The sequence below is a fragment of the Schistocerca piceifrons genome, chromosome 3, assembly GCF_021461385.2.
Source record: "Schistocerca piceifrons isolate TAMUIC-IGC-003096 chromosome 3, iqSchPice1.1, whole genome shotgun sequence".
In the NCBI taxonomy this organism is placed as follows: Eukaryota; Metazoa; Arthropoda; class Insecta; order Orthoptera; family Acrididae; genus Schistocerca; species Schistocerca piceifrons.
Window position 1 is genome coordinate 937,363,454 of NC_060140.1, and position 27,519 is coordinate 937,390,972.

At 35.7% G+C, this 27,519-nt stretch overlaps 2 protein-coding genes across 2 annotated transcripts in view; both read right to left on the minus strand.

The window, feature by feature from the left end:
• Positions 1–14,991, minus strand: part of LOC124787827 (membrane-associated progesterone receptor component 1) — a 33,421-nt gene extending 18,430 nt beyond the window's left edge. The window contains exon 1 of the mRNA XM_047254762.1: positions 14,661–14,991. Coding sequence (XP_047110718.1) covers positions 14,661–14,967 — 307 coding nt within the window. The 5' untranslated portion in view covers positions 14,968–14,991. The remainder of the gene's footprint in view (positions 1–14,660) is intronic.
• Positions 14,992–15,306: 315 nt separating this feature from the next.
• On the minus strand, positions 15,307–16,904 carry LOC124789510. Its single transcript, XM_047256894.1, has one exon. The coding sequence runs from the start codon at positions 16,842–16,844 to the stop codon at positions 15,588–15,590; it is 1,257 nt and encodes a 418-aa protein (XP_047112850.1). The 5' UTR covers positions 16,845–16,904; the 3' UTR covers positions 15,307–15,587.
• Positions 16,905–27,519: the final 10,615 nt, after the last annotated feature.

Consider the following 27,519-nt stretch of genomic DNA (forward strand, 5'->3'; position numbering starts at 1 on the left):
ACTTCTCTGTCTGGAAACTCCTAAACAGCATTTTTTCTTAACTTTAACTTTATTTCGTCAATCATTTAACAACGTTTCAATTATAGGCAAGACATAGGGTTCCATTAGAGTGCGCACCAGTTGTTTGTCATTTGCTCCAACCCACTGCAGCTGCCTAAAACTTGACTGCAAAGCAATGTACAGCGAAGTGACAACCAGAGCTCTCTTATTCACAGAATGAGGGAGGCAAGGGACAGCAAGGAAAGAGGGGAGGGGGCACATCTGCTCACCATGTTTTGAAGTCTTGTTTGAGAACACATGTTATACATGAAAAATAGTAAGTAATACTGGTATGTAATATGTCAAACTCTCGCACATGTACACTCAATATTATTTGAACAATGTACTCCCACTGGTACTCTGTATCTATATATATGCCTCAAAATCAAAATTCATAAAACCAAGGAGTCTGAGAATAACTATGAAATGAAGTTAACGATTTTAGATTTAATCATACCAATCACACTGAGGAATATTGCATCTCCTGCAAATGTACTCCACCTTAACAGTGCCAGATATGGTTTGGTTAATTTGGGAGAGGGGACCAAACAGTGAGGGCATATGGGCTTTATTGAAAATAACTGACTTAAGTAGAAAGACCAAGGATACCAATGGACATTTGAATCTTGCACTGTACGTTGTTACAATTTACCTAAAAAATACTGAGGGAAAAAAAATAGTGTTTTTGGGCCAATTGTAACATGAAACAGCCCACAAAATTTGAAAATTGCAATAGAGTTCACAGAATAAATGTTTACACATGCTACAAAAATCCACAATTTTATTGATGGATGTACAAGCCACTATAAAAAAAAGAACTATACCTAGATCAAGCATTGGAAAATCCCTGGTGGAATGAACAATATTATGAAAATGATAGTTGCTACTCACCATATAACAGAGATGCTGAGTTGCAGATAGGCATAATAAAAAGACTGCAGGAAAGTGGGCTTTCAAACAACAGGGAGGCCCAAGTCAAAAAACACACACACACACACACACACACACACACACACACACACAAAAATCTCTCACTCTTGAAGCACCAGAATGTGTGTGTGTGTGTGTGTGTGTGTGTGTGTGTGTGTGTGCGCGCGCGCGCGCGCGCGCGCGTGCGAGGGGTATTTTAGACGAAGTCTTTAATGCGTTTATCTGCGACTCAGCATCTCTGCTATATGGTGTACACCATATGGTATACACCTAGATCAAAATGATAAGGTCAAGTGCAACCATGAAAAAACAGACAGTACAAAGGAACTAGATAAAAGGCTAGCTAGAAAAGGAAATCTATAAACACCTCTACTCCGCAAATCAAATACCATTTTCGTTAGATTCGTTTCAGTTATATAATGTTAACACCATTAAACTTTAATTAGGAAAAGCCTGTATATTATCCATGTTCAGACCTTGTGGAACATTTTGAAGGCCTCAAAGAACCAGAAGTTTCCACAACTTAATACCATTACATCGTTGGAAGCCAGTTGCATAAGTAACAATGTGGAACCTTCTGTAATTTTAAGGAATAAACTGAAATCTCATGTGATAGAAGAAAATGCCAACCCATATCACTACATAGCTTGTAAATACTGCAATCTATGGTACTTTCAAATTGTCATTGAAATGTATACAACAGAACACGATGTAACTGTTCAATTTATGTATCTTGCAGGTTCATAACCAACACTCCATTGCTCCAAACAATAGGTTATTTGCCCACTGCCAATACCTCTTATTCTTGGTATCTGAACATTCTAAAACTGCAAGTGGAAGAAAATTGAATATTCACTCGGAAAAAAATATTGCTTTTAGTTATTTTCATTTTACAGTGTGCAGTTAAAAACAAAAGTTTTGTTACTGTAATTCCAGCCAGTGAAGATAGTTTAATCCCCTTAATTACTTAAAATTTCAGTTTTGATAGGCATATGTTCCATGACTTATGACGTAGCCCGTTGTCATCTGTTCCTGGGTTTTTAAACAACATGTCTATTACACTAAAAAGGATAACAACTCTGAAACACAAACCAAAAATGTATTTTTACAAATGTCTGAACAACAGATTTTGTAATATGACTGAATGAAAACTGATTTACAGTTTTTAAAATAGCAGGAAAAATACTGTAAAACAACAAAAATCCCAGCACATTTATTTTCCAGGTGGCCGTCTGGGAGGTACCCCTTCCCCTTTATGTGACATTATGTACTGACTACATTTTCCTATCTGTTAGATAAATGTACTTAAAAGTATTAGGTAATTTTGTTTATAAGAATATGTTATATTACACAACCACCACATTTCAGTGAAATGTTACATAATGGACCCCACCTTAAATTTCTTGTCATTTATAAACAATATATAAACATAATACGCAACAAAATACTCATTGGAGGCTTGTCTATAATAAGTTATCTGGTCAAGTGTGTTAAAATATAGCACGAACATAAACTTTAGGCTATGCAACAGGTCAATGCATTACCACAACCTCTATTTGGCATTCACATTCATTGGCTCCGCTAATTCACATCCACATTACCACCATGCAGCCCAACCTAGACCTTGGGCTACACTACAGATCAGTGTCACCGCAACCATGATTTCAATGGGGTAGGTCCAATATCACTAGCTAGCTTTTGTTTCATACATATTAGATGCTAAAAGAAAATATTGTAATTACATTTGAAAATGTTAGCAAGTATCATGTCACATTAAAAACATCAAAACTTCCAAATTTGAAATGCTATAAAATGAAAATGGAGCGAAATAAAACATTAAAATTTGGTATTGTTACTTTTCTCTGTAGGGAGGAGAAATAAGTGAAGTTTCATCCAAATCTAAGATAATGGGTTAGATGGACGGCATGCTGTTCTTTAATTTTTATTTCTCTTTGTTGGTTATGAGGTTTTCTTCTGAAATATACACACATCCTGGTGTACTAAGCAAGTACATAATGATAAAGGAGACGTCGCATATACATAAAACCTACAAGATTTGACAAAATTACATAACAGAGGGCAACAAGTTATTACAATTTCGTAACACACACATGCAAAAGCAAACAAAGAACATTACTGCAATATTGATATACCATAGTTACATATGAGGTAGATAATGAACATTTAAGCCCACTTACACATGTTTTGCATGATTGTTCATCTCTTACAAAATTTCTCCTGCATTTGCTGTTGTCATATTTAAGCTAATGTGAAAAAAAAACAAGATCAATGTAAAAATAACGATCAAGAATGAAAATTTTCTGATTCACATAAAACAAAGAGAATTATTTTTAATTTGCGTTGACAATTGTATATTTGAATACCGAGATGAAAAGGTCTATTTTTTACAGTTAGAGGCTTCTTTCGTACAAAGATGGAAACTAATTTTATATCTTTGACTTTGAACACAGACATAAAACTGTTTCCTGGATTCACAGGTCACCCCACCCCTCCTCCACTCAATTTATATTCCCACAATGTAGACACAGATAACAGATGGACGTAAAATGGACAATGGATGAATATCGGAAGGTGAGTGTGTGTGTGTGTGTGTGTGTGTGTGAGGGGGTGACACTTGCTGTGCTGTCACGGTCCTGGTGTAAGAGGAGCGAATGAGCTATGTGGAGAGTCTATCTAGAAACCTGTCAGATTCTATACGGAAATTACAACTCGGCTCTCAAGAACAGTATAGTGTGGATTGTTCAAACAAATTAAACTGCGCATGATCAGAAGAAAGCACATGCAGCCATCTACAAGAAGGGTAGCAGAAGTGATTTACACAACTGCCATCCAGTATCTGTGACACCTATCTGTTGTAGATACTTAGAACATATTCTGAGATCAAATGTATTGAAATTTCTCAACTAGCATGGATTCTGAAAATGTTGGCCCTGCAAAACTCAATGCTCATTTTTCTTACATGATGCCCTGAAACCCAAAAAAGTGAAGCCATCAGTTGCTTGCATATCCCCGCCCTCCTTCGGGGGGAAAAACAAACAACAGCAACAATATTTATTAATGAAAATATGATCATATGGAGTATCAGACTACATTTGTGAGCGGATTCAGTAGTTCTTGATAGAGAGAATCCATCATTTTATCTTGAATTCAGAGTCATCAACAGTAAAGTTGCTCTTCAGTCACATTAGTTACCGTGTAGGCAAAATTAATAGTAACCTCAAAATTTTTGCAGGTGAAGGAAGTAACTGCAGTGAAATTGCTATCTGAAAGAAACTACATTATTCACTCAGAATCGGTTCAAATTTCAAATGATTTGCAATTCTGTCTACTTTAAATCTGCAGAAGCAAAAAACGTGCACATGACAAAACACAAAAAATGTATCATATTTCAGATTAATCAGGATCTATGTCTAAATATCTCTTTTCCAAGATGGGGTGTATTGCAGAACTGTTAGTTCTTACCAGAATATCTATGCCTGTTAGATGAAAGTAGTTGTTCAACACAATTTCAAGCTGAAATTAATCTGCTGTCTCAATTCTGCAGAGGAGTACAACAACTGTCTCTCAATGTACTTTCTAATTTCTTTTTCCTCTTCACTCTTTGATTAGGTTTATCAGTATGTGGATAAGGAAGTAAAACATGTTTTTAAAATATTGTACACTAAACGAACAGGAAATAAAATGGCAAGTTGTAATTTATTAAAGGATGACATTGTGTAAATTTAAGAGACAGAAAAAAAAGAACACAATGTGAAGCCCAGAGAAGGTGCCACATGCATTTAAACACTTCTAGTGAAAGATGACCTTGGGTGTTTTGGAATAATAAAACAAGCCATTTTTTTCTGCTGCGGCTCTCGATCACTATGATATAAGATGTTTTAACCACGCTATAGACCACCTTTGACTGCACAGTCACTTTCAAGTGCTCATGTACATATGCCCAACCATAGCAGTAATAAATATTCCACATTACGGGACAATAAACATAGTTACAAACAAGATGTGGGCATTGATGGAAACAATGTTGCAGACAAACATTTTTTAAATTCAATATAAATGTGGACACACACACACACACACACACACACACACACACACACACACAACACTTAAGTGCTATGGCAATGGATAAGCTACATAAACTAGTGGAAGCACAGATTCACATTTAAAATTCACTCTAATCACACCGAAAGACTGGTATGTGCACTCACCACAGATAAAGGTGTCCAGAGACACTTCAATAGAACATATTGATCAGAAGTACAGAAACAATAATACAATGAGAAAGAGAGGAGTGAATTAACACTTCATTCATAACAATGAAGCTATTTTTACACTATCATGTTAATCTGTATTATGAACATACCATAGACACATTGTAATTTGGTAGGTCATGCAAGGACTGCTGGAATCTAATGTGAAGAAGTCTACCTGTTCCTGGGATACATTCTAGAGTCCAGTTTCACCTGCCAGCTTTGAGCAATGAGGTCATACCACAGGCATGGATGCTACATAGAGGCAATCTTCGAAAGCATCAGATGGTATTCATAAACAAAGGAATATAGCCTACAATAAAATTACAATCACAATACACACAATTGTTTTCTTAGCTACAAATTATATCAAAATGAATTGAAGATAACTATAGCAAAAGGGAAGTATATGTGTGAAATAAATTAGTTGTAAATTATACGAGTAAAATAAGCACAGAGAACCTTTAAATTTTATTATCATATAGCAATAGATAATAGAAGCTTTCGAAATGTGGTGCTACAGAAGAATGCTGAAGATTAGATGGGTAGATCACATAACTAATGAGGAGGTATTGAATAGAATTGGGGAGAAGAGGAGTTTGTGGCACAACTTGACAAGAAGAAGGGACCGGTTGGTAGGACATGTTCTGAGGCATCAAGGGATCACCAATTTAGTATTGGAGGGCAATGTGGAGGGTAAAAATTGTAGAGGGAGACCAAGAGATGAATACACTAAGCAGATTCAGAAGGATGTAGGTTGCAGTAAGTACTGGGAGATGATGAAGCTTGCACAGGATAGAGTAGCATGGAGAGCTGCATCAAACCAGTCTCAGGACTGAAGACAACAACAACAACATCGTGCATGGTGAGGTCATAATATTATAAAATAGCATTAGTATTTATTTACTCATTGGGGCCATCTAAGACCATGTCATGTCTTGTTGCACTTAGCACTGAGCCTGGCTTTTTTCTGATCCCACATTTCCCTCATTCATTGTGAGTGTGCCTGTTAGCAAAAAAATGTCAATAGAATCTTCGGGTTTTGTATGTAGCACCTGGAAGCCTACTTTGGTGTTTTTAAACCATGGCATTGTAGTTTTTGGTTTTGAATCAAAAAAGAGAAATATATTTTTGATTAATCTATTTCAGTCAATCCGTTGGAGATGAACATAAAATCGTCCCAGTCTTCTCTGGATTGTGTCTAATTTTTTATATTTTACTGTAGACTTCCTAGTTGGATCTGTTTTGATGGATGCCATTTTTGTACTTGGATCCTAATATATTTCTAATGATTTTGTGCTCTTTCTTCCAGTTCCCTGAGGAGTCTTTATCAGTGTTTAGGGATAAGGTCTCGGCTGCATACAAAACTACTGGCCTCAAAACTGGTTCATAGTGACGTATCTTAGTGTTCTGGTAAAGGCATTTCTTGCCGTAGATCCTGTTTCTAGTTTGTGTATCCATTCCCTAAGCGCTTCCTTGTCCAGTCCATTTCAGGATGATCTCATCCAGGTACTTGAATTTGTCTACCCGGGCAATGACTCCATATTTCATACAGAGTTTTCGTGGGGCATCTTTAATGTTAGTCATGACTTCTGTTTTCTCAAATGATATATGGAGACCAGTTTGCTCAGAGATTTCTTTTAACAGCTTGATTTGAATGCTAGTGGTGTCCACATCGTTTGACAAATTGGCAATGCCACTGGCAAAAGCCATGCAGTTTACCTCAATCCTCTTCAATTTGGTTACAATCCACAATGGGCTATAGTTGGTTTCCATTAATCTTTTGCACCAGGTCCCGATGATATTTTCAAAAACACAGTTGAAAAGCATTTGTTTATAACAATATAAAGTGTTAATTTATAATAATAATTACTGAATATATCAAGACAATCATGGAAAAGTAGTGGCTTTGGGCAAGGAGAAACTAAAATTTAACAACAATGGGAAAATGAAATAATCAACAACATATATAAAACAGTAGCATAAAATGTGGAATAACCGAGACAAATCCTTAAAAAAACCAGCACACAAAGAACAAAAATTCATAAAGTAATGAATATTGTAATCAGTAACTGAAATTGACCTATATACGTTACTTTTAGTACCCGATTCCAATATTAGGTACCTTTTTTTTTTTTACAGCAGTTCAGAGAGCAATAGCAATTACAGAAATCCTATTTCTTATACATTTCAGTGTAACACACACGCTGCAAAAACGATCTAAATACTGGGCCATGCAATGGTTGGAAATGATAACCATAACTGGCCTCTTAAATAGCTTAATTCTAGTCACCGATTCCAATATTTGTCATTTTTTCACAGTGTTTTAGAGAGCAAATAGAAATGCAAATCATACTACTTTTCAGCTCACACACCTGCCTGAAAAATGATCTTAATAATGAACCATGGAATTGTTTTGAGTCAGTAACTAGACTTGACCTGTACTCGAGGTCAATTCTAGTCACCAATTCCAGCCATTCAATGGTGCTTATTTCGGACATGTGTGCAGTAAGATTCCAATATTTGTTACTTTTTTTTGCAGAACTCAAAGAGCAATTACAGATGTAGAAATCCTATTACATTTCAGTGCACACAACTGCTGGATAAACGATCTACGTAATGAGCCTCAGAATGGCTGGAATCAGAAATCAGAACTGTCCTGCATATCTTAATTCTAGTTTCCAATTCCAATTTTCGTTACCTGTGTAGAGGCTTTTCTTTTACAAGTTTGGAGTTGGTTTTCCCACATTTCATGTTACTGTTCTTTTTGTGTATAGTATATAATTACTTTCACTTTTCCAGTTTTTGTGCTACATTTTTGTTTCTCCCCAACCAAAACCACCACTTTCCCACAATAGTCCCTTTAGATTCTATAATCATTACTAAAAACTAATGCTATTTCATAATATTACAACTTCACCATGTGCTAGGCTATAATGGATTTAAAAACCGTGTGATTTTGTCACTTTTATGATGAGAATTTCAGACATGTACATTTCTCTTTTCCTATTCTTATTTATTTTTGTTGCCTTCAGTTCTTTCCGATACAATTTGTGGCTAAGTAGTAGTAGTAGTAGTAGTAGTAGTAGTAGTAATTTTATCATATGTTGCATTCAACTGTCTAAGAATGTGATCAGTAGTCTTACAAATGACGTCATTGCTCAAAGCCTGACAGGTGGAATCAGACACTAGAATTTACCCCATTCCTGTGCCCCAGTATTGCCTATTTTAAGTGCCTTGTTACAATATATAAAAACATCCATACCAAAGTTATTGTAACATGTATTGAGGAATCTTAAGCAGGCTAAATATGCTAAAGTAAGTTGCGTGTTGCCCACAATATACACACATTCCCACCATCTGTCTCTATTCATTTGCCATATTTGTAATCTACAAGTGCCAATTATAGCACAGAAGTACTTATATACACGTAACGGCCACAAATAGCAGAGATGAGAGGTTTCATTTAATCGACTGATAAATGTTGGTAACAGACCTAGACAACACCCAGAAGCATATTGCATTTGTACTAGAAAACAACTGCAACTTCTATTTCACGAGTACACATAATACTAGGTTGTAAGTGACCACAAAAAGCAACTGATATTGAAACCACCAGGTATCCAAAAAGTAAGCACTCTGGACATTTAGTAGTAAATTAATTTAAACTGGATGAAGGCTATATATTTTTTTCCATATAATGGGTACCTAAAGAATATATACCAATCTGTTTTCAAGCAACAACACACAAGCAGCCATCAACTTATTGTAAGTTACACATTTCATGGTATTACTGAAGAATGGGATACAACCTGTCGGTTTTGACAAATGATATCAAAAATTACCCAAGATGCTGCATTGCACAGATTTAACAGCAAAGAAAATTGCTGAGACACAATATGTCCTAGTACCATATTCTTCAGCTGACCTATATAGCTCAACTGAAGAATGGGATACTAATGCAAAAAGGAAAGAATAAAACAAGGGGCAGAATTAATGTTACCATGGACTACCTCAGTTGACATACATGGGTTGCATCCTGAACATAAGTTGATATGTACAGATCAATTGCATTACAGGACACAAATTTAATAATGTTGATTTTTTTTCCACCGTCGCTACCACTAGTATCCTATTCTTCAGCTGACCTATGTAGGCAAACTGAAGTATGGGATAGAAAGTTTACAACTGTTGCTTTTTCTGCCTCCGCTACTATTAGAATCCTAGTCTTCAGCTCATACTAGTACTAGCAAAGGCAAAAAAGACCGACATACCTAAAATTTATAGGCTACCCCATACTTCAGTTGACCTATGTAGGTCTACTAATACTAGTGAAGACAAAACAATCTATAAACCTAACATTGGCATCCTGTACCTCAGTTGAACTACACAAAGGTAAAAAAAAGAGACATACATAAAATTTGTATCCCATATTTCAATTGACCTTAAGTAGGGGATACAATTTTCTTTTGCATTCAATAGTAATAGTATCGATTGAAAGTATCATAATAGTATTAGTGTGGTGGAGGGGGTGGGGGGAAATGAATCCAATACTTTTGTTGACATATGTAGGTCAACTGAGGAATAGGTTACCGGTGCTGCAGAAGGCGAAAACTTGACATGTGGGTCATTCCATCGCAAATCAACCAACAGTCTGAACCTTGATATCTCAGATTTGGATCCCCCCCCCCCCCCCCCCCCCCCCCCAGGTTCAAAAGAGGCTAGTGTTGGCAAATTTGCAAGAAATATACCAATTATTTAAGGAAAAGAGCCCTGCAAACAAAATTGGGTTTTCCAAGCTTTGCAAATTCACTGACGATATGATTGATGAAGTTACCTAGAAAAAGTGGGTAACTGTAGATAGGTGTTTGATGGAAACTGTAGTAAAAAGTACTGATGACTTTATGGATGAGTTTTTGGTCACACTAATGAAGGTGAAAACTCATTCATTTATAGCTAGTCAGCAGAAAGAATACTACAGCGAAATGAAGTCCAATTTAACTGAAGGCCATGTAGTAGTCAACTGTGATTTTGCAGAAAACTACTCTTTCGTAGTACAAGATGAAATACAATCATTCCACTGGACTACCACCCAAACTACACTGCATCCTTTCATCATATATTACAAATGGGAGGGAAAACAAATATCTGCAGTTTGTCTTCATATTAGATTGCCTGAAACATAATACAGTCACTTTCTATGTATTCCAGAAAAAACTGCTAGAAATCATAAAGAAAACCTTGCCTTTTGCACTTAAAAGATTACTTACTTTTTTGATGGCAGCACTGCACAATATAAAAATCAGAAAAACTTCCTTAATTTGTGTTTGCACAAAACTGATTTTGAAGTTGCGGCAGAGTGGGAGTTCTTTGCAACATCCCTTGGCAAGAGTGCATGCAATGGCCTTGGCAGAACTGTTAAGCGGCTAGCTGCTAAAACCAGCTTACAAAGGCCATATGACCAACAAATCTTAACACCCAAATCACTTTATGTATTTGCCATGGAAAACAAAAACAATGACTTTGAATATTGCACAACAGAGGACTATGAACTGACCAAAGAATACTTACTTCCTCAGTTTAGTGAATCAAAAGCGATTATGGGAACACAAAAGTTTCACTCATATAAACCCTGGGAAATACGGAAGCATCCAATCCCGCCCATCTGCTTTGACCCATGACATCACAAATATGGCGGAAATGACCATAAACCACGATTCCAATATGGCGCAAATACAGTCGTTACGTACACATTAAGAGGACGAAAATACATCGAAAAACAAACATACACACGTTCCACAAAAAGCCTAATGACACTAACAGGACAAGCGCAGGAAATAGGGGGTTTTTGGATGAGGACAAACTAAATATAAACAAATTTAGACACCCACCACCATACAAAACCACGCAGAACGACATCCCAAAACTCCCCAAATACAACACAATATCATCTGGAATCTGACACTTCCCTTGACCTAAATAGCTCAAAAACCTCTCCCGATACCAAAATCAACATTCACAGCCACACATTGGGATCGAACACTTCCCTTGACCTGTTATCCTTACATTTCCACATACAGCCGTCCCGGGTCTGAGACGCCGGAACTTTAAGTAAGCCTCATTTCTTGACAGCATACTGAACACTTCACAACTTCGTCCAAAAATCTGAACAGTTGAAGAAATTTTATTAGAGACAACGCACTGTCCCCCATCATAGCCGACAACCGAAAACTTTTGACCCTGTCAGTCATATCCATACCTACCAAAGACAGAAAAAAGCAATTTACCAAAATTCACACACAACGCCACACTCGCAAACTAAACCAAAAACATCATCTAACACACCACCAGAGAGCACCACCAATTGCATCAAAACGACACGTACAAACATGCCACTCTCACAAACTAAATTCCGCGCTATCGTGACGTCACACACCACAACAGCCTTACAGGTGGGATCTGACGCTTCGGTCGATCCAAACCCTGCAAAGAGAGTCAAATTACTGTCAAGCCTTATCATTTTAGTCTGGATGAGTCTCCTGAATAACCGACAACACTGAACAACACCGTCACATGTGGAAAATATTGCTGCTGGTTTTGTGACAGTAGCATATGATGACTCTTAGTGGCTAGGATGCACTGAAGAAAAATACAGACATGTACCGAATAAATTTTTTTTACACCCAAAGGGTCCAAGTCTAGTCTTTTTACTATCCACAACCAAGAGATGTCCCAGGAAATGCTCTTTTACAAACAGCGAATCCAACAACAGCTAGGGGAAGAATCAACACTAAGTGCTTAAGAAATGAAGTTGTCTTCTCTTGCTTTGGAAAAATATCCTAAAAGAAGCACATTTAAATTATGTTACACCTACCCTTACTAAACACTAAGTTGTATAAATACCATGTGTATTAGCTTTGTAAATACCAATTAGTATTACAAATACAGTTCTATCCATGCAAATATCAACAAGTTAATCTTTTTCCCAAGTGAAATTACTTATATGCCAATTTCTAATATAAGGAACTTGTTGTAAATGATTTCAAATAACACTGGAAAATCGAGAAAAAGATAATGTCTGCCATTTACAACTAAGGATGAAGGTGAGTGGCTTTATTCAAAATTTTAACTTCATATATTACCAATTAAAATGTGTTCACTTCCTTCTGATGCGTAGTTAAAAGAATCATGAACATTAAATTAAAAACAACACTATATCATTTAATGAATTAACAAACAATAAGAGGGTAATGTTGCATAAAAAGGCTAACATAATAATATAAGTTTGTTAGACTTACGTAGGCCTAGCTTAGTATTCATAGCCTACAAATAGTCTGCTTTTCACCTCACTAGTGTGTATTGTGGTAGTAAAATATTTTATACAAGAACCCACTGAGATCCCATTTTGAAATTTTGCATGCATGTAGTCGGTTAGACTGGACAACACACACAATTTTTATAAAAAAAAATCTGAGGGTACATATTTTGGGAATTTCAAAAAAGGTTTTTTGAATAGTTTAAAATTTTCAGATTTAGGTAGCATAGTCATGTTACATATAAAATTGAAGGGAATTTTTACAGGAAAACAATTGTGCAAGTTTGCGCTCTCTAAGTTGTATAGTTTTTGAGCTGCAGCATATTAAAACAATCATCGAATGATCAAAAGCAGATTTTTTTTATTTTTAAACCCTTGAAACTTCAAAACCAAAGGTCAGAAAAATCTGAAATTTCAAATTTAAACTAGTGTTAGTGGGTACATTACCCGGAGGGCGAGGGGGGGGGGGGGGAATCTAAGAGGTCATGGTTCAAATCATGTAGTACAATTGGTTGATTTGACACGGAATGACCCATGTGTAAAATTTGTATCCCATACTGTAGTTGACTTGCAAAGGTCAACTGAAGAACAGGATACTACTGCTAGTGAAGATGAAAAAAAACAAATGTGACACTGGCATCCTACACTCAGTTGAACTGTGAAGGTAGTGTAGCCTACTGTTATTCAGTTGAGCTATATAAGCTGACAGACCAAGATTCTAGTGAAGGAGAAAAATAGTGACATACATAACACCTATATAGGTCAACTGAAGAACATGTTACTACCTTCGTAGTTCAACTGAGGTACAGGATACTGATGTTACGTATGTCACTTTTTTTTTTGTCTTGGCTAGCACTAATGTCGTATTCTTCAGTGGACCTATATACCTCAACTGAGGTATAAGATAATTTTTAGAATGTCTGTCTTTTCACCTGCGATAATACTAGTACCAACTGAAAAAATGCGAACAAAAAAATTTGTATACCTTACTGCAGTTAATATAGATAAATCCAACCCACATAAGAAGATAAAGTAAAAATTGTCTAGAATGAAAAGCAGTTCTTTCCAAATTATCTCACTAAGAATGAAAATAAGTATTGAATGAACATATGACGTAAATTAATACAAGTGACAAAAATCTTAAGAGTGTGTCTAACCCTATCATTTAAGAACACATTCATTTACTTCAATGTACAATGATGATAACTCACCACTGAAGATAACAGATTTATTATTATCTACGACTTGAAAATAAAGACAATATATATGAGTAAACTATGACGTCACTGGTCAAAGCCTACAGATTGTATCCTAGTCTTCAGTTGACCCCATTTCATGAAATTAAATGCCAAAGCATATTTACTTGTATAAATAATCTGAATGATTTTCTCATTAGCCTAAAGCAAAATATATCTTATTTTGAAGTACATTCAACTTCTTTTAGGCCTATAGGCCCATATATAGTGGTGCATCTACTGTACAGTTTTTATGTTACTGAAATAAGGATAGATTAGCTTGCTACTCCTCTAGCTATACAGAATGCAAAGGAACTCAAAGCACTGTTCATATTTTCTAAATGGAACAGATTAGATATGGTGTGAGCATACTACTTTTGCATGACTCACAATCCTACTACATTTCATTAAACATTCAATAACAAACATGGTAAGTAACTGGCACAATAACTATGTGAATGATAGCCATAGTACAAAATTGATTGCAAAAATAATTTATCAATTTCCTTGAATGAATAATTTTCCCATTCTTTTAATGGTTGAAATCATAATCCCGTACTGAACAGTCCCTCAAAGTTACTTATGACTCCTTGAAAGTGGCAATTATTTAGCTTCAATGAAAAATGTTTTTCTTCAGAAGGTGTGAACATGAGACAAACTACGGTGTTTATAATAAACTAGCTAAGACTTATTCTGATAGCACTAAGGCGAGAATTTGTCATTCGATGCGTGCTATTATACTACATACTGTGCGAAGGCGTAAAAGCAGATATAGATACATTAAAGACTTAAGAAACCTGTCCATCACTTGGAATGCAACCTGGAACCTTCAGAATATACTACGGTTCAACAAGAATTACTACACACCTGGTCCATAAAAACGTTTCCCTTTCGTGACATCGTAGACGTTTCCATTCACAGCAACAAGAATTCTTCCATCTGGGCCAGTTCCATCATACTTTCGTAACTCTTCTACTGTAAAATCTCTTCTTAACTTCGGTAATTCTGGTTCAATGTGCACAGGTTCATGTACCTTTTGCCTGCTTTTTATTATTTTATATACAAGATAACTGATTATTCCTACCAAAGCAATGTTAATTGGACTTTTAAGAATTTCCCATATTAAACTTGAAAGAAACCCGCTCTCTTCCACCACATCCAAGGTATCCGCCATCTTGACAACTTTTACGTTGTCATGCCGGTCACGCCACATTCATAGGGGTGACTTGCAAGGTGCAGTATCTTTGAGGATAAGGACGATGCACATACCTCTTTGGACAATGATATATTCAGGACGTCACGACAGATAATCAACTATGTAAATAACGATATGAAAGCTGGCCTAATCGTACCCATGACTGTTTATTATATTTAATCAGCTTAAATAGTGAAGTAGTAAACAGCACTTGTAATCAAATCCCATTACCAAATGCTGTGGTGGTTGATAAATGACAGAACAAAACTATAAAAGTTGCTGCTAATTAATTTATTGAAAATTAAATAGTTGACAGTGATATCAAAGTATAAAACAAAATTGCATATTTACGCACATAAAAAATTAACAGTAGTTACAATATCAAGCTTTCCTTCAATGACGACACAAAAAATTTCCAGTAGAACACATTACTTAACAGCAAAATTTACAAGTACTCGATAAAAGAAATTGTGACTGGTTTTCTGGAATACAGATTATGATAGCCGTAGAAAGAATTGCAGCCGTTAAATTACTTCACAAAACTCCCACGCACTAAACACATTTTGTTAAAATTTAGTACCTTTCCATTTGACAGCTGTTCAGTAAGTAATACCTCTATAAGTCCCATAGTATCCGATTTCAGCAGAAGTTTGTGGTTTAAGATATTTACTCGCACTTGATTCGTACTGTTTAGAATATTGCCTTGCCCCATCGTCAATACCATAGTCACTTAAACTGTCGCTTGGTCTTTTCCGTAGCGCGTAAGTTCGGCCATCAGCTGGATAATAATTACGTTTTTCACTCGAGAAACTGTTTCTATGTTCGGGTTCATCAAGTGTGGAATGTAATTTAGGCTTCAAAACTCCACCATAAAGCTGCTCATGGTTTATATTTGCCCCATGATAGGTTTTTGAATCACCATTCCGTCCAGTAAACAAAGCACGCTCACTGTTTTTAGCTTGCTCCTCTTCAGCATAACCGGCTGCATTATCGAAGAAACGACCCTGACCATAATTTTGTTTATGACCATTAACAGCATCATACGCATTAGAAAGACCATAGTTGCTTTGCCGTCCTTTAATTTGGTCTTTGAAAGCACCATGGTTATAGTTACCTCCATACAGTTCATCCGCTTGATTCATATATGAACCATCTTGGGAACCTAAGAAGAAATGTCCACCAAAATCTGCAGAATCATCGTAGAAAGTTGTATTGTTTCCTGATTCATCTTTATGATAAGAATTATGAAAACCTGATGAGTGATGGCCTTTACGGTGTGAACCATTAGATCCAACTGCAGCAGCTGCCAGCCCTTTTTGTTTTAATTCATGACCACCATTGTACAGACCTCCAAACCGTCTATCAGCATGTGCTCCAGAAATACCATTGTAAAAGTTTCTGTCAGATGAATCATGATGAACTCTTCTCTGAAGGCCATCATAAGCATGTTCAGACATATGCCCAGATGCACCCTGTTTTGCAGAACTTCCAAAAAATCCAAGACGTCCTGTGGCTCTAGCAGCATCATTTTCATTGTAGAAACCACGTGAATCACTAGAAATACCATGACTTTGTTTTCCTGAAGTATCTTCTTGTAAATGTGTGTAATCTAAATCAATACTTGGCCCCAATAATTCTGAACTCGATGGTGTTTGGTCTAGTAGAATTCCATGAAAATTCAAATACCTTTTAAAATTATGAGCATCTTCAGATTCTGAAAGTAAATATGATGGTGAATCCTTAAGTGACTGATGTTTGTTTTCAATAAATTCTATCCCATTAGATGCACTGCACATAAAACTATCCAGCACACTTAATAAAATGCACACAAAATAAAAGTAATTGTTTGCTTTCATTGTTGCTCACTCTCACAGAGAAAAGAATAAAGTCTTACTGCCGAGGTCTCTATGCCAGCCCTCCTTATATAAAGGTTCTCCCACCTCTGTGAAAAGGAAGTAAAAGAAACAGGATATTGGATGGCCTTGGATATGACCATGCACTGCATAATAAAGGGCTTCCTTGCAGGGTCATGTGTGAAAATTTGTAATAGTGTTCAGAATGACTGACAGTAATAACAATGTTGACAATACCCCTTTTAACCATATAATACTGAGCTCTGCCTCCTTATTTTGTAATTACTGAAAATTAGTTACAAGTATAAATTACTGGAAGTTCATTCTTTAATACTGACACAATACAGAAAACCAATTTTTTTCTCTTCTTTTTAAACGTTATCATAATAGATATTCACAGAAATCTTTTTGATAAAGTTGTTATGTTGTGTAATGTAGTACTGGAGTTGAGGAAACCAAATTTGTCACACCAGTTTCTTAACATGAGGTTAGTGACACTGCAGACAATAATGATTCAGTTGAGTAGACACGGAGTGCGTCTCCTTTGTGCCTTCAAGGTCTCCTCCATTTCCTGTAGAGCTGGTGCTTTGGTCTGCTATTAAACCGACAGTTGAATATTATGACCAATGGAAGATTTGAATTTTTAATAATTATTCTAAGAATTTCTTGTGTCTGGAAATGTTTTGTGCGTATCTTTATTTATTTATTTTTAAGAATGTCACTAAGAATTAATTTCATACATAGCATAAAACAGTATTCTTCTAGTAAGGCAGTGAAAATTATGAATGAACATCACAGTCCTTCAAGTTACACAAGAAGAGACAGAATATTTGAGAACTAAGTTCACACAGCACAGATATGTGAATTTTTTTGTCTTGTTTCCCCTATGTGACATATTTTAAATAGTAATTGACTCTGAAATCTATTAAGATGACCATAAATTTTATTATGTAACTTATGCATGTGCACTTCTTTCAGTTAACTGCTAAACTGATTAAGATGTGATACATAAAGTGAACTCAATGTATAGCACAAAATTGCTACATTCACTACAAATCAGATACATGATGAACATAATAACGTGGAACAATTCATAATGTTAAGAATGCTACAAGAAACTCCTTGACTAAAACAAGTATTTTCCTGTTCACAGTTGTTCAACAGTGTGTGGTGTTCTTTCATATAGTATATCATATTTATTTGCATAAAACTGTTAGTATTATAAGTCTTGCTACATTGTACAAGGAATAAAATAAACGTAGCCTATGACTATGTTAAAAAGTAATTCTTGCATAAATTGATGAATTACTCCTGTTCATATTAAGTAAAATGAGATATCAACTTACTATGGTACTTTTATAAAGAAACAGAAGGCATGTTCACAGAAAAAATATTTTGATTTTGATTTTGGGCACACAATAGTCATCAAGGCTCTGTTCCACTCTGCAAGACAGATGGGGTGCAACCAATAAAAATACATTTACTTTGAAAAATACCACTCTAATCTAACAAATTTTAAGCTACTTATAGCAGATAAACAGTGACTACATATTAAAGCAGATGAGGCAGCACCTTTTTTCAAAGTAACAGTTTTCATTTTAATTTACTTGACTAAATTTAGACAGCTTAAGTGTGAATAGCACTAAGTAGTATAATGATAGTTAATAGTTAATACAGTAGCCTATACAAATCAAGCTTTTATGATAGTTTTGTCTTTTGTAAAAGTATACCTTTGTGTGTTCTACATCCCTGCAGGTTCTTCTTCTTGATGGGTTTCATGAAAAAAATGAGAGAGGGAAAGTGTTGCAAATGACACATTTTGTTTGAAACATGAGTGCAGTCACTTGCTACAAATACCATCAGGGTTTATATATCCTGACATGTGATTTTCAATGTCCTAAATTTTTCTAACAGGTTCATACAGTATTTCAATAATGTAATACATTGGTTGTTATTTCATTTATCTATACATATTATAAAGTCCTTTGCCATGTTTTTCTGTCTATATGTGAAAGGTAATCTCAGTAATTACCGTAGGTATTCTGATACAGTTTTCACCAATACATAGACTAATTCATGAGGAAGGTTTGTGTATATAATTTATAAGTATTATCACCATGCCATACAAGTTGTGTAGCCATAGACACTTAGAGCTGTAGGTGCAAAGCCAAGGTGTGTGACTAGTGTGTTGTTGTTGTCTTCAGTCAGAAGAGTGGTTTCATGCAGCTCTCCATGCTACTCAGTCCCTTGCAAACCTATCTGTTTGTGGATAAATACTGCAAACCTCTCTATCTGTGGATAAATACTGCAAGCCACATCCATATGAACCTGCTAACTGTACTCATATCTTGGTTTCTCAGCAATGTTTACCCATCTCCCCCCCCCCCTCCCCCCCCCCCCCACACACACACTCTTCCCTCCATTCCCTCCTGTACTAAACTACGATTCTCTGATATCTTGAAATGCGTTATAAACTGATCCCTTCTTTTAGTCAAGTTATGCCACAAATGTCTTTCCTCCCCACGTCTGTTCAGCATTTCCTCATCAGTTATGTGATTTACTCATCTAATCTTCAGCGTTCTTCAGTAGCACCACCTTTCAAAACCTCAATTAACTTTTTGTCTGATCTGCTTATCATTCATGTTTCACTTCCATACAAGGCTACACTCCAGACTGCCCTCAGAAAAAACTTGCTAACACTTATATTTGCTGTTAACAAATTTATCTCCCTCAGAAACACTTTTCTTGCATTGGCATTCCACATTTAATATTCTTTCTACTTTGGCTATCATACGGTATTTTACTACCAAAATAGCAAAATTCATCTACTTTTAGTGTCTCATTTTCTAATCTAATTCCCTTAGCATCAACCTGTTTATATGACTACAGTCTGTTATCCTTATTTTGTTTTCGTCAAGGTTCATATTACACCCTCCTCTCAAGATATTGTTCTCTTCGACTGTTCTTAGCCCTTCACTGTCTGTGACGGGATTGAGGTCACATTGGCAAACTGTAAAGGTCTACTTCTTCTCCTAAATTTCTCCTTGCTTTTCTTCACAGCTTACTCAATGTACAGATTGAATAACTTTGGGAATACACTACAACCCTGCCTCACACCCTTCACAACCATTCCTGCTTTTTTATGTCCTTCAACCTATAACTGTAGTGTGGTTTCTGTACAAACTGTAAATAACCTATTGCTCCCTTCATCTTACCCCTGTTAGCTTCAGAAATTTAGAGAGAGCAACACTGTCAGATACTTTCTCTAAGTCTACAAATGCTATAAACATAGGTCTGCCTTAATTTAACCTATCTTCTAAGATAGTCATAGGGTTAGTATTGCCTCGCGTGTTACAACATTTGTTCGGAACCTAAACTGATCTTCCCTGAGGTCAGCTTGTACCAGATTTTCCATAATTCTGTACAGTATTTTGCACCTGTGACTTATTAAACTGTTAGTTGAGGAATATTAACATACATCAGGATGTGCTTCCTTTAGAATTGGAATTAGTACATCCTTTTTGAAGTGTGAAGGTATTTCCCCTGTCTCATATGTTGCACAGTAGATGGAATGGAATAGTTTGGTCATGGTTGGCTCTCCCAAGGATATCAGCAGTTCTGAGGGAATTTTGTGTACACCAGGGGCCTTGTTTTGACTCAGATCTTTCAGTGCTCTGTCAAATTCTTCTCACAGTATCATACGTCATATCTCACCTTTATCTGTTTCCTCTTCCCTATCTGTAACATTGCCTGCAAGTTTATTTCCCTTGTGTATTCCCTCTATATAATCCTTCCACCATTCAGCTTTCCTTTCTTTGCTTAGTACAGGTTTTCCATCTGAGCACTTGATTTTCATACAATTGCTTCTCTTTCCTCTAAACACCTCTTTAATTTTCTTATAGGCACTATCTATCTTTCCCCTCATTATAAATGCTTCTGTAGATGTATATTCATCTTCTAACCACTTCTGCTTAGCCCTTTCGCTCTTCCTGTCAGTCTCATTTCTTAGACTATCTAGTCTCTTTCACCTGCTTCATTTGCAACATTATTATATTTTCCGCTTTCATCAATAAAATTGAGTATCTCTTGCCATATCCAAGATTTCTATTACTGGTATGCTTTGTCTTTTTGCCTGTGTGATCCTCTGCTGCCTTCTCTATTTCATCTCTCAAAGTTACCCGTTCATCTTCTACTGTATTCCTGTCTCCCGTTTCAGTCAATGTAGTGTAATGTTGCCTTTGAAACTGTCAATAACTTCTTGTTATTTCACCATATTTGAGTGCCATCTCCTTACTTTCCTACCTTTTTTGCAGTTTTTTCAGTCTTAATGTATACAATTCATAACAAAGAAATTATAGTCTGAGTCCACACCTGCCCCTGAAAATGTTTTACAGTGTAAAATCCTGTTTCGAAATCTCTTTTTCTACCATTATATAATCAACATGAAACCTCCCAGTGTCCCCATGTCTCTTCCACATGGTCTTCTTTTGTGATTCTTAAATCAAGTGTTAGCAATGATTAAATTATGCTCTGCCCCAAATTCTACCAGGCAGCTTCCTCTTTCATTTCTTTCCTCCAGCCCATATTTGCAGACTATTTTTCTTTCTCTTCTTCTTTCTACTACCAAATTCCATCACCCATCACAATTAAGTTTTCCTCTGTCTTAACTATCTAAATAATTTCCTTTATCTCAACATACATTCTTTCAATCTCTGTGAGTAAAGAAATGGCCACCTTTACAGTAATACCGCTGGACCAGGGAAACCTGTAAAGCCTGCTGGTCTGTCTGGCAAAATATTAACAGATAAGCTCCAGCAGGATCAAAATAATCTTCAAACCATTCACTCTGAGCCCAGGAAACTAGATGTATCTGAACATTGTCAAAATGGGGCCTGGCTACCAGCAGTAGACTTACAAACAACTCAAGATATCAGCTGTATAGAAGTGCCCTTAAGAAGACAATCTGAACCCTCATCTTTACTACCCAGGGTTAGCAAAAATGGTCTTCTGTTCTTACATATTAATATACAGTATTTAAGAAAGAAGTTGGAAGCATTGCAGTACTGGTTAGAAACTTCCAACTGTGGTATACTTAGTGTAAATGAGCACTGGCTATATTCATCAGAAATTGACCTCAATATTCCATTTGGCTACTCCTTAGCTAGTAGTTACTGCAGATCAACAATTGGACATGGGGGTGTTGCAATATATATTAAGAATGGACTAAATTTACAATACCTTACTATTGATGTCACAGACCTGTGTATAGACACCACCTTTGAGGCTGCAGCTCCCTCTAGTACCATGGAAGTCATTCCCTCATGTCTTAGCAGATGTCCTATCAGCCTGTCCCTTCTCCTTATCAGTGTTTTCCACATATTCCTTTCCTCTCCGATTCTGCATAGAATCTTGATGAATATAAAGATTGTAATATGGCAGATTTGCTGTTTTAACATAGAGAAAGGTACCTCTGCCTGTAGTAGGAACTAAATTTGGAAAAACAATATCTAACATGTAGGCATAATAGACCTATTTCGAGTGCTCTATATTTGTATCAATAGCTTAGGATAATGACATAATATTATCAACATGTATATGATAATGACATAGTGTCATCAACATGAATACTCCCCACTTAATATAAATCTGTATAATGTTTTCTTTTTTATTGTAAAATTAACAACATATAAAATTCCAAACGTGTGCTATTGTACTACACTAACATTCATATGATTTATATAAACATTGTTATGAGAATATAACCATCTTTATACTGTAATTGAACTTATTGATGAAGCCCATTGTATAAGAAAATACTGAACGGCTAATAAAGATCCTTATTCTTATTCTTCATCATCAGTGCCATTAGTTGGTACCTCACAGTGGTTTGCAGGGAGTAGATGTAGATGTAGATATAATTGTTTTTACATCATTGACCATTAATTTATTTTGCTTTGCAGACCAGTAGTTGAAAGTGCTTTGATCTTGTTTATCTAGTTGTATTTAGTTCAGTAACTTAAAAAAAGTTGTGCATTATACAGAATCACTACATGATTATAAGCATTAATTGTAAGACTATATTACATCCAAATTTGATGTTGGCTTCCTACAGGGGGCTAGACCGTAATTCACAACCATGTAATGACAAAATGCAAAAATTTCGTCTGTATATTATTCTGTAATACAGAAGGAAGTCAAAATATGCAAAATGTGATGATTATTCTATGTACTCATCAGGATAATTGTAACAAATATCTGAGTAAAACATACTAAACTTCATTTCTTGAGGCATAAAGCAATATGCTAATTTATTAACTGAATATCAGTTTAGATGTCTAAGACATTTACATGCAGTTTCTTTGCTTTTCTACCATTTAATATCAATTCTAGGAAACTAGAAGCTACTATTCACTTTCCAAAACCATGTAAGACGTTTTTGAATTCCTTATGGTAAAATATTTGCTGTGAAACTATTAAATTATTGTTTGGTTGTGTTCTGTGATAATGAGTTGCCTTTCATTAGGATGCTTTTACCCTCAGCAAATAAGTGCTTTTGCCTATTTACTTATTGGCAATAACAAATAATTAATGTAAACCTCAGAAAGTACAAGCTGTTTGGTTTGCTGAGAATGCATCCAGTCAGTGACTTGTCAGTGCTGAACACCATCTTAAACAGTGTCTGAAAAACTTTACGCATAATAATGTCATAAGCGTAAATATTCCACAATACCATAATCTTCTGAAATGAATATGGGCAAAGCAGGAAGGAGTATGCTGTGTAATAATCAGTTTATCAGAATCTGTAGATATTTCAAAACTGTGAAATTTGTTGATACAAGCACTATAGGATGTAGGTTTCATATGCAATGTGCACTACACCTGAAAGGCTTGGGGAACAATATCTGGTGAATTTGACAATAAAATAAATCAAAATCACCAAAATAGTTTCAATACTAAGCTTTTCATAGCAACTTCACCATCAATCCCAACAGGAAGAACAACAACACTACTAAAAGAGGTCAAACCAGCGGCACTGTCATCAGTGCCAACAAAAAATGTGTTAGTAGCAAAAACTGCAAAAAGGTGACTAATCAAGAGATGGAACTGGGGATAATGAATTGAATAGGAAGAAAACTATACCTTGTCATCATACAAATGACTTTTTAGTCAAAGACAAGAAAAAACAAGAAGTCTCCAAACAAAACAACATTACCACATTCAGCACAAGCAGTAGCATCACGGAGGCAGTACCAGTACCAACAGCTAAAACATCAAAACATCACAGCAGAAGCAGTGGCTCCACCAACAGAAGCAGTGCCATGAAACCCATTAGATGCTACACAGTCAGCAGGAACAGGAATAAAGTTAACTAGAAGCAGAATACCCACAACCCTTCCAAATTTTTGGTATCCTGCCTTAACAAGAGCCCAATTTTATCAAAAGTATAATGCAAACTAATCTGTCAACTATTTAAAATTGATCAGTCAATCATTCCTTATTAAAAGTGATAACAGGCAGGAGAAACATCAATAAAAAGTAGTGCACCCATACAAAGGAATCATAACTCTAAGGTTGCTTCCAAAATCTGAAAAGCACGAGGAACAAAAGATTAGGCTTACAATTAATATTCTTGGAAAGCCACTTAGAAACCATAGATTTGCTTTGTGTTGCTGAGAATTGTCTTAAAGATGATGAAGTTGCCTGCTTTGCTCTTTCAGGCTACCACTGTGTAACTTATTTCTGAAAACTGACAAAAGGAGATGGCTTACTAATTTTTGCCAGAGACAGTGAAGAGTGTAATCCCATAATTTAAGCCAAATGACTGACCTATAAAAAAAGTTTTGAACATGTAGTGATAGGGAGTAAGTTCTTGAAGCTTTTAATTATATTCTTCTATTGAGCATCTGATGGTACCATACCTCTCTTTTAAATGATGAAAAGTGTGATGTTAATAACTACAAACCTATCTCGATATTATCAAGCATATACAAGGTTCATGGAAAGCAACTGTTTACTGAGGTCTCATCAGTTTGGCTTTCATAAAGGGAGGCCAATAAGTGGGGTCCTAAATTCATTTCTAAATGAAGCTTATAGTGCACCCAATGACACAAAAACATATAACAGGAGTGTTCCTTGATCTCATAAAGGCTTGCAATTTATCGACCATGAATTATTTCTGGTTAAACTGCTACATATTAGAATTAATGGAAAATGCAAAGAATCATTTAGATCATATCTCTCAGATAGATTACAAAAAGTTGTAATCACCTCAAAAAATGCTGGAGTCATACCATTAAAGGAGCAAGCTACGTTCCACACTTGGTCCACTTCTGCTTATTATATTTATCAATGATCTGACCTAAATCATTCTTAAAGGTCTACCAGTAATGTTTACTGGTGACACCAATATATTCTATTTAAATCATTGTGTTTGCAGGATTCTTCCAAGCTTGTCTCTATATTGACCTCCATGCAGGGATGCTGCTGGGTTGAGAGAAAGAAGGAGAGAGAGTATGTCTTCTTCAGTCTCTCCCATTCATCATTTATTTATTTATTCTCCATGAACAAATACAAGGATTTGTTTTGGATAGTTTACATATTGATCATTTCCCCTTATATAATTGTGGAAAAAATTATATATATATAATGTACAGTTATAATAGAGGGAAACATTCCACGTAGGAAAAATATATCTAAAAACAAAGATGATGTGACTTACCAAATGAAAGTGCTGGCAGGTCGACAGACACACAAACGAACACAAACATACACACAAGATTCAAGCTTTACAGACACACAAACGAACACAAACATACAAAGCTTGAATTTTGTGTGTATGTTTGTGTTCGTTTGTGTGTCTGTCGACCTGCCAGCACTTTCATTTGGTAAGTCACATCATCTTTGTTTTTTTATATATATATATATATAAAAACAAAGATGAGGTGACTTACCGAACGAAAGTGCTGGCAGGTCGATAGACACACAAACAAACACAAACATACACACAAAATTCAGTCTTTCGCAACAAACTGTTGCCTCATCAGGAAAGAGGGAAGCAGAGGGAAAGACGGAAGGAAGTGGGCTTTAAGGGTGAGGGTAAGGAGTCATTCCAATCCCGGGAGCGGAAAGACTTACCTTAGGGGGAAAAAAGGACAGGTATACACTCGCGCACACACACACATATCCATCCACAAATACAGACACAAGCAGACATATTTAAAGACCTTTAAATATGTCTGCTTGTGTCTGTATGTGTGGATGGATATGTGTGTGTGTGCGAGTGTATACCTGTCCTTTTTTCCCCCTAAGGTAAGTCTTTCCGCTCCCGGGATTGGAATGACTCCTTACCCTCACCCTTAAAACCCACTTCCTTCCGTCTTTCCCTCTCCTTCCCTCTTTTCTGATGAGGCAATAGTTTGCTGCGAAAGCTTGAATTTTGTGTGTATGTTTGTTTGTGTGTCTATCGACCTGCCAGCACTTTCGTTCGGTAAGTCACCTCATCTTTGTTTTTATATATAATTTTTCCCACGTGGAATGTTTCCCTCTATTTTTATATATATATATATATATATATATATATATATATATATATATATATATATATTTGTACATGTAAATACTATTTATACAAATGAAAGTATTCTATTCCTCTGAGAGGAATTCCTTAATACTATAAAAACACTTATTGCTGAGGAACTCCTTCAAGTCAATTTCAAAGCAGCTTCCACTTAAGCTTTTTAATTTTTTTGGAAGTTTGGCAAACCACCATGTGTGCATCCAGTTGTGCCCAAGACACCATGCATCTTCCCTCTTGCTGTGAAAAATCAATATTATTCATGCACATAAATATTAGATCTCTGAAATATAAAGCTGATGAGGTTGGTGTTGTATTGAATGGAAACAACAGAATAGTGTTATGTATTAATGAACACTGGTTAAGAGAAGAAGAGATAAAACTGTATGTACTACCATGTTTTAATTTAATTACAAGTTACTGCAGACACAATGAAGGTTATGGGGGTTCTTCAATATATATAAGTGACAACCTAGTGTTAAGATATACTGTACTTGATGTTAGGGACATATGTGTTAAAGGCATTCTTGAAGCAGCTGTCATGCTACTACCAACATTAAAACTCACAGTTATTTCAATATACCATTCTCCTGATAGTGATGCCAATCAATTTGTAGAGTGTTTAGATAAACTTATTCACCATACAGAAAAATATACCAAACACAAGACAGTAATTTTAGGAGATTTAAATTTTGATGTAAGGAAAAAAACAAAAACATGCTAAGATCCCATGATCTCTTCTGTGCAAATTATAGTACCACAAGACAACTTTCTTGTCTCAACAATTTTATCACAGATATACATAAAGATGATTTTGAATTGGGACTCATTAATGTCGACCATCTGACAGATCACAAAGGTATATGGGTAAAACTAACAATTAATGAAACAATGGGGGATTGTGAACCAACCCGGTATGTCAGGTTATTAAATGATAAAAGCATAAATAGCTTCAGGAATAAGCTGAAGGTACTAAACTGGAGTAATATAATATATGCTTCCAACAATGTTGAGGAGGCTTGTAGCAGGTTTGTTAGTACTCTATCTGAAATTTTCAATACCTCCTGTCCATTGGTTACCAAACGAAACAAAACTATGGCAAGA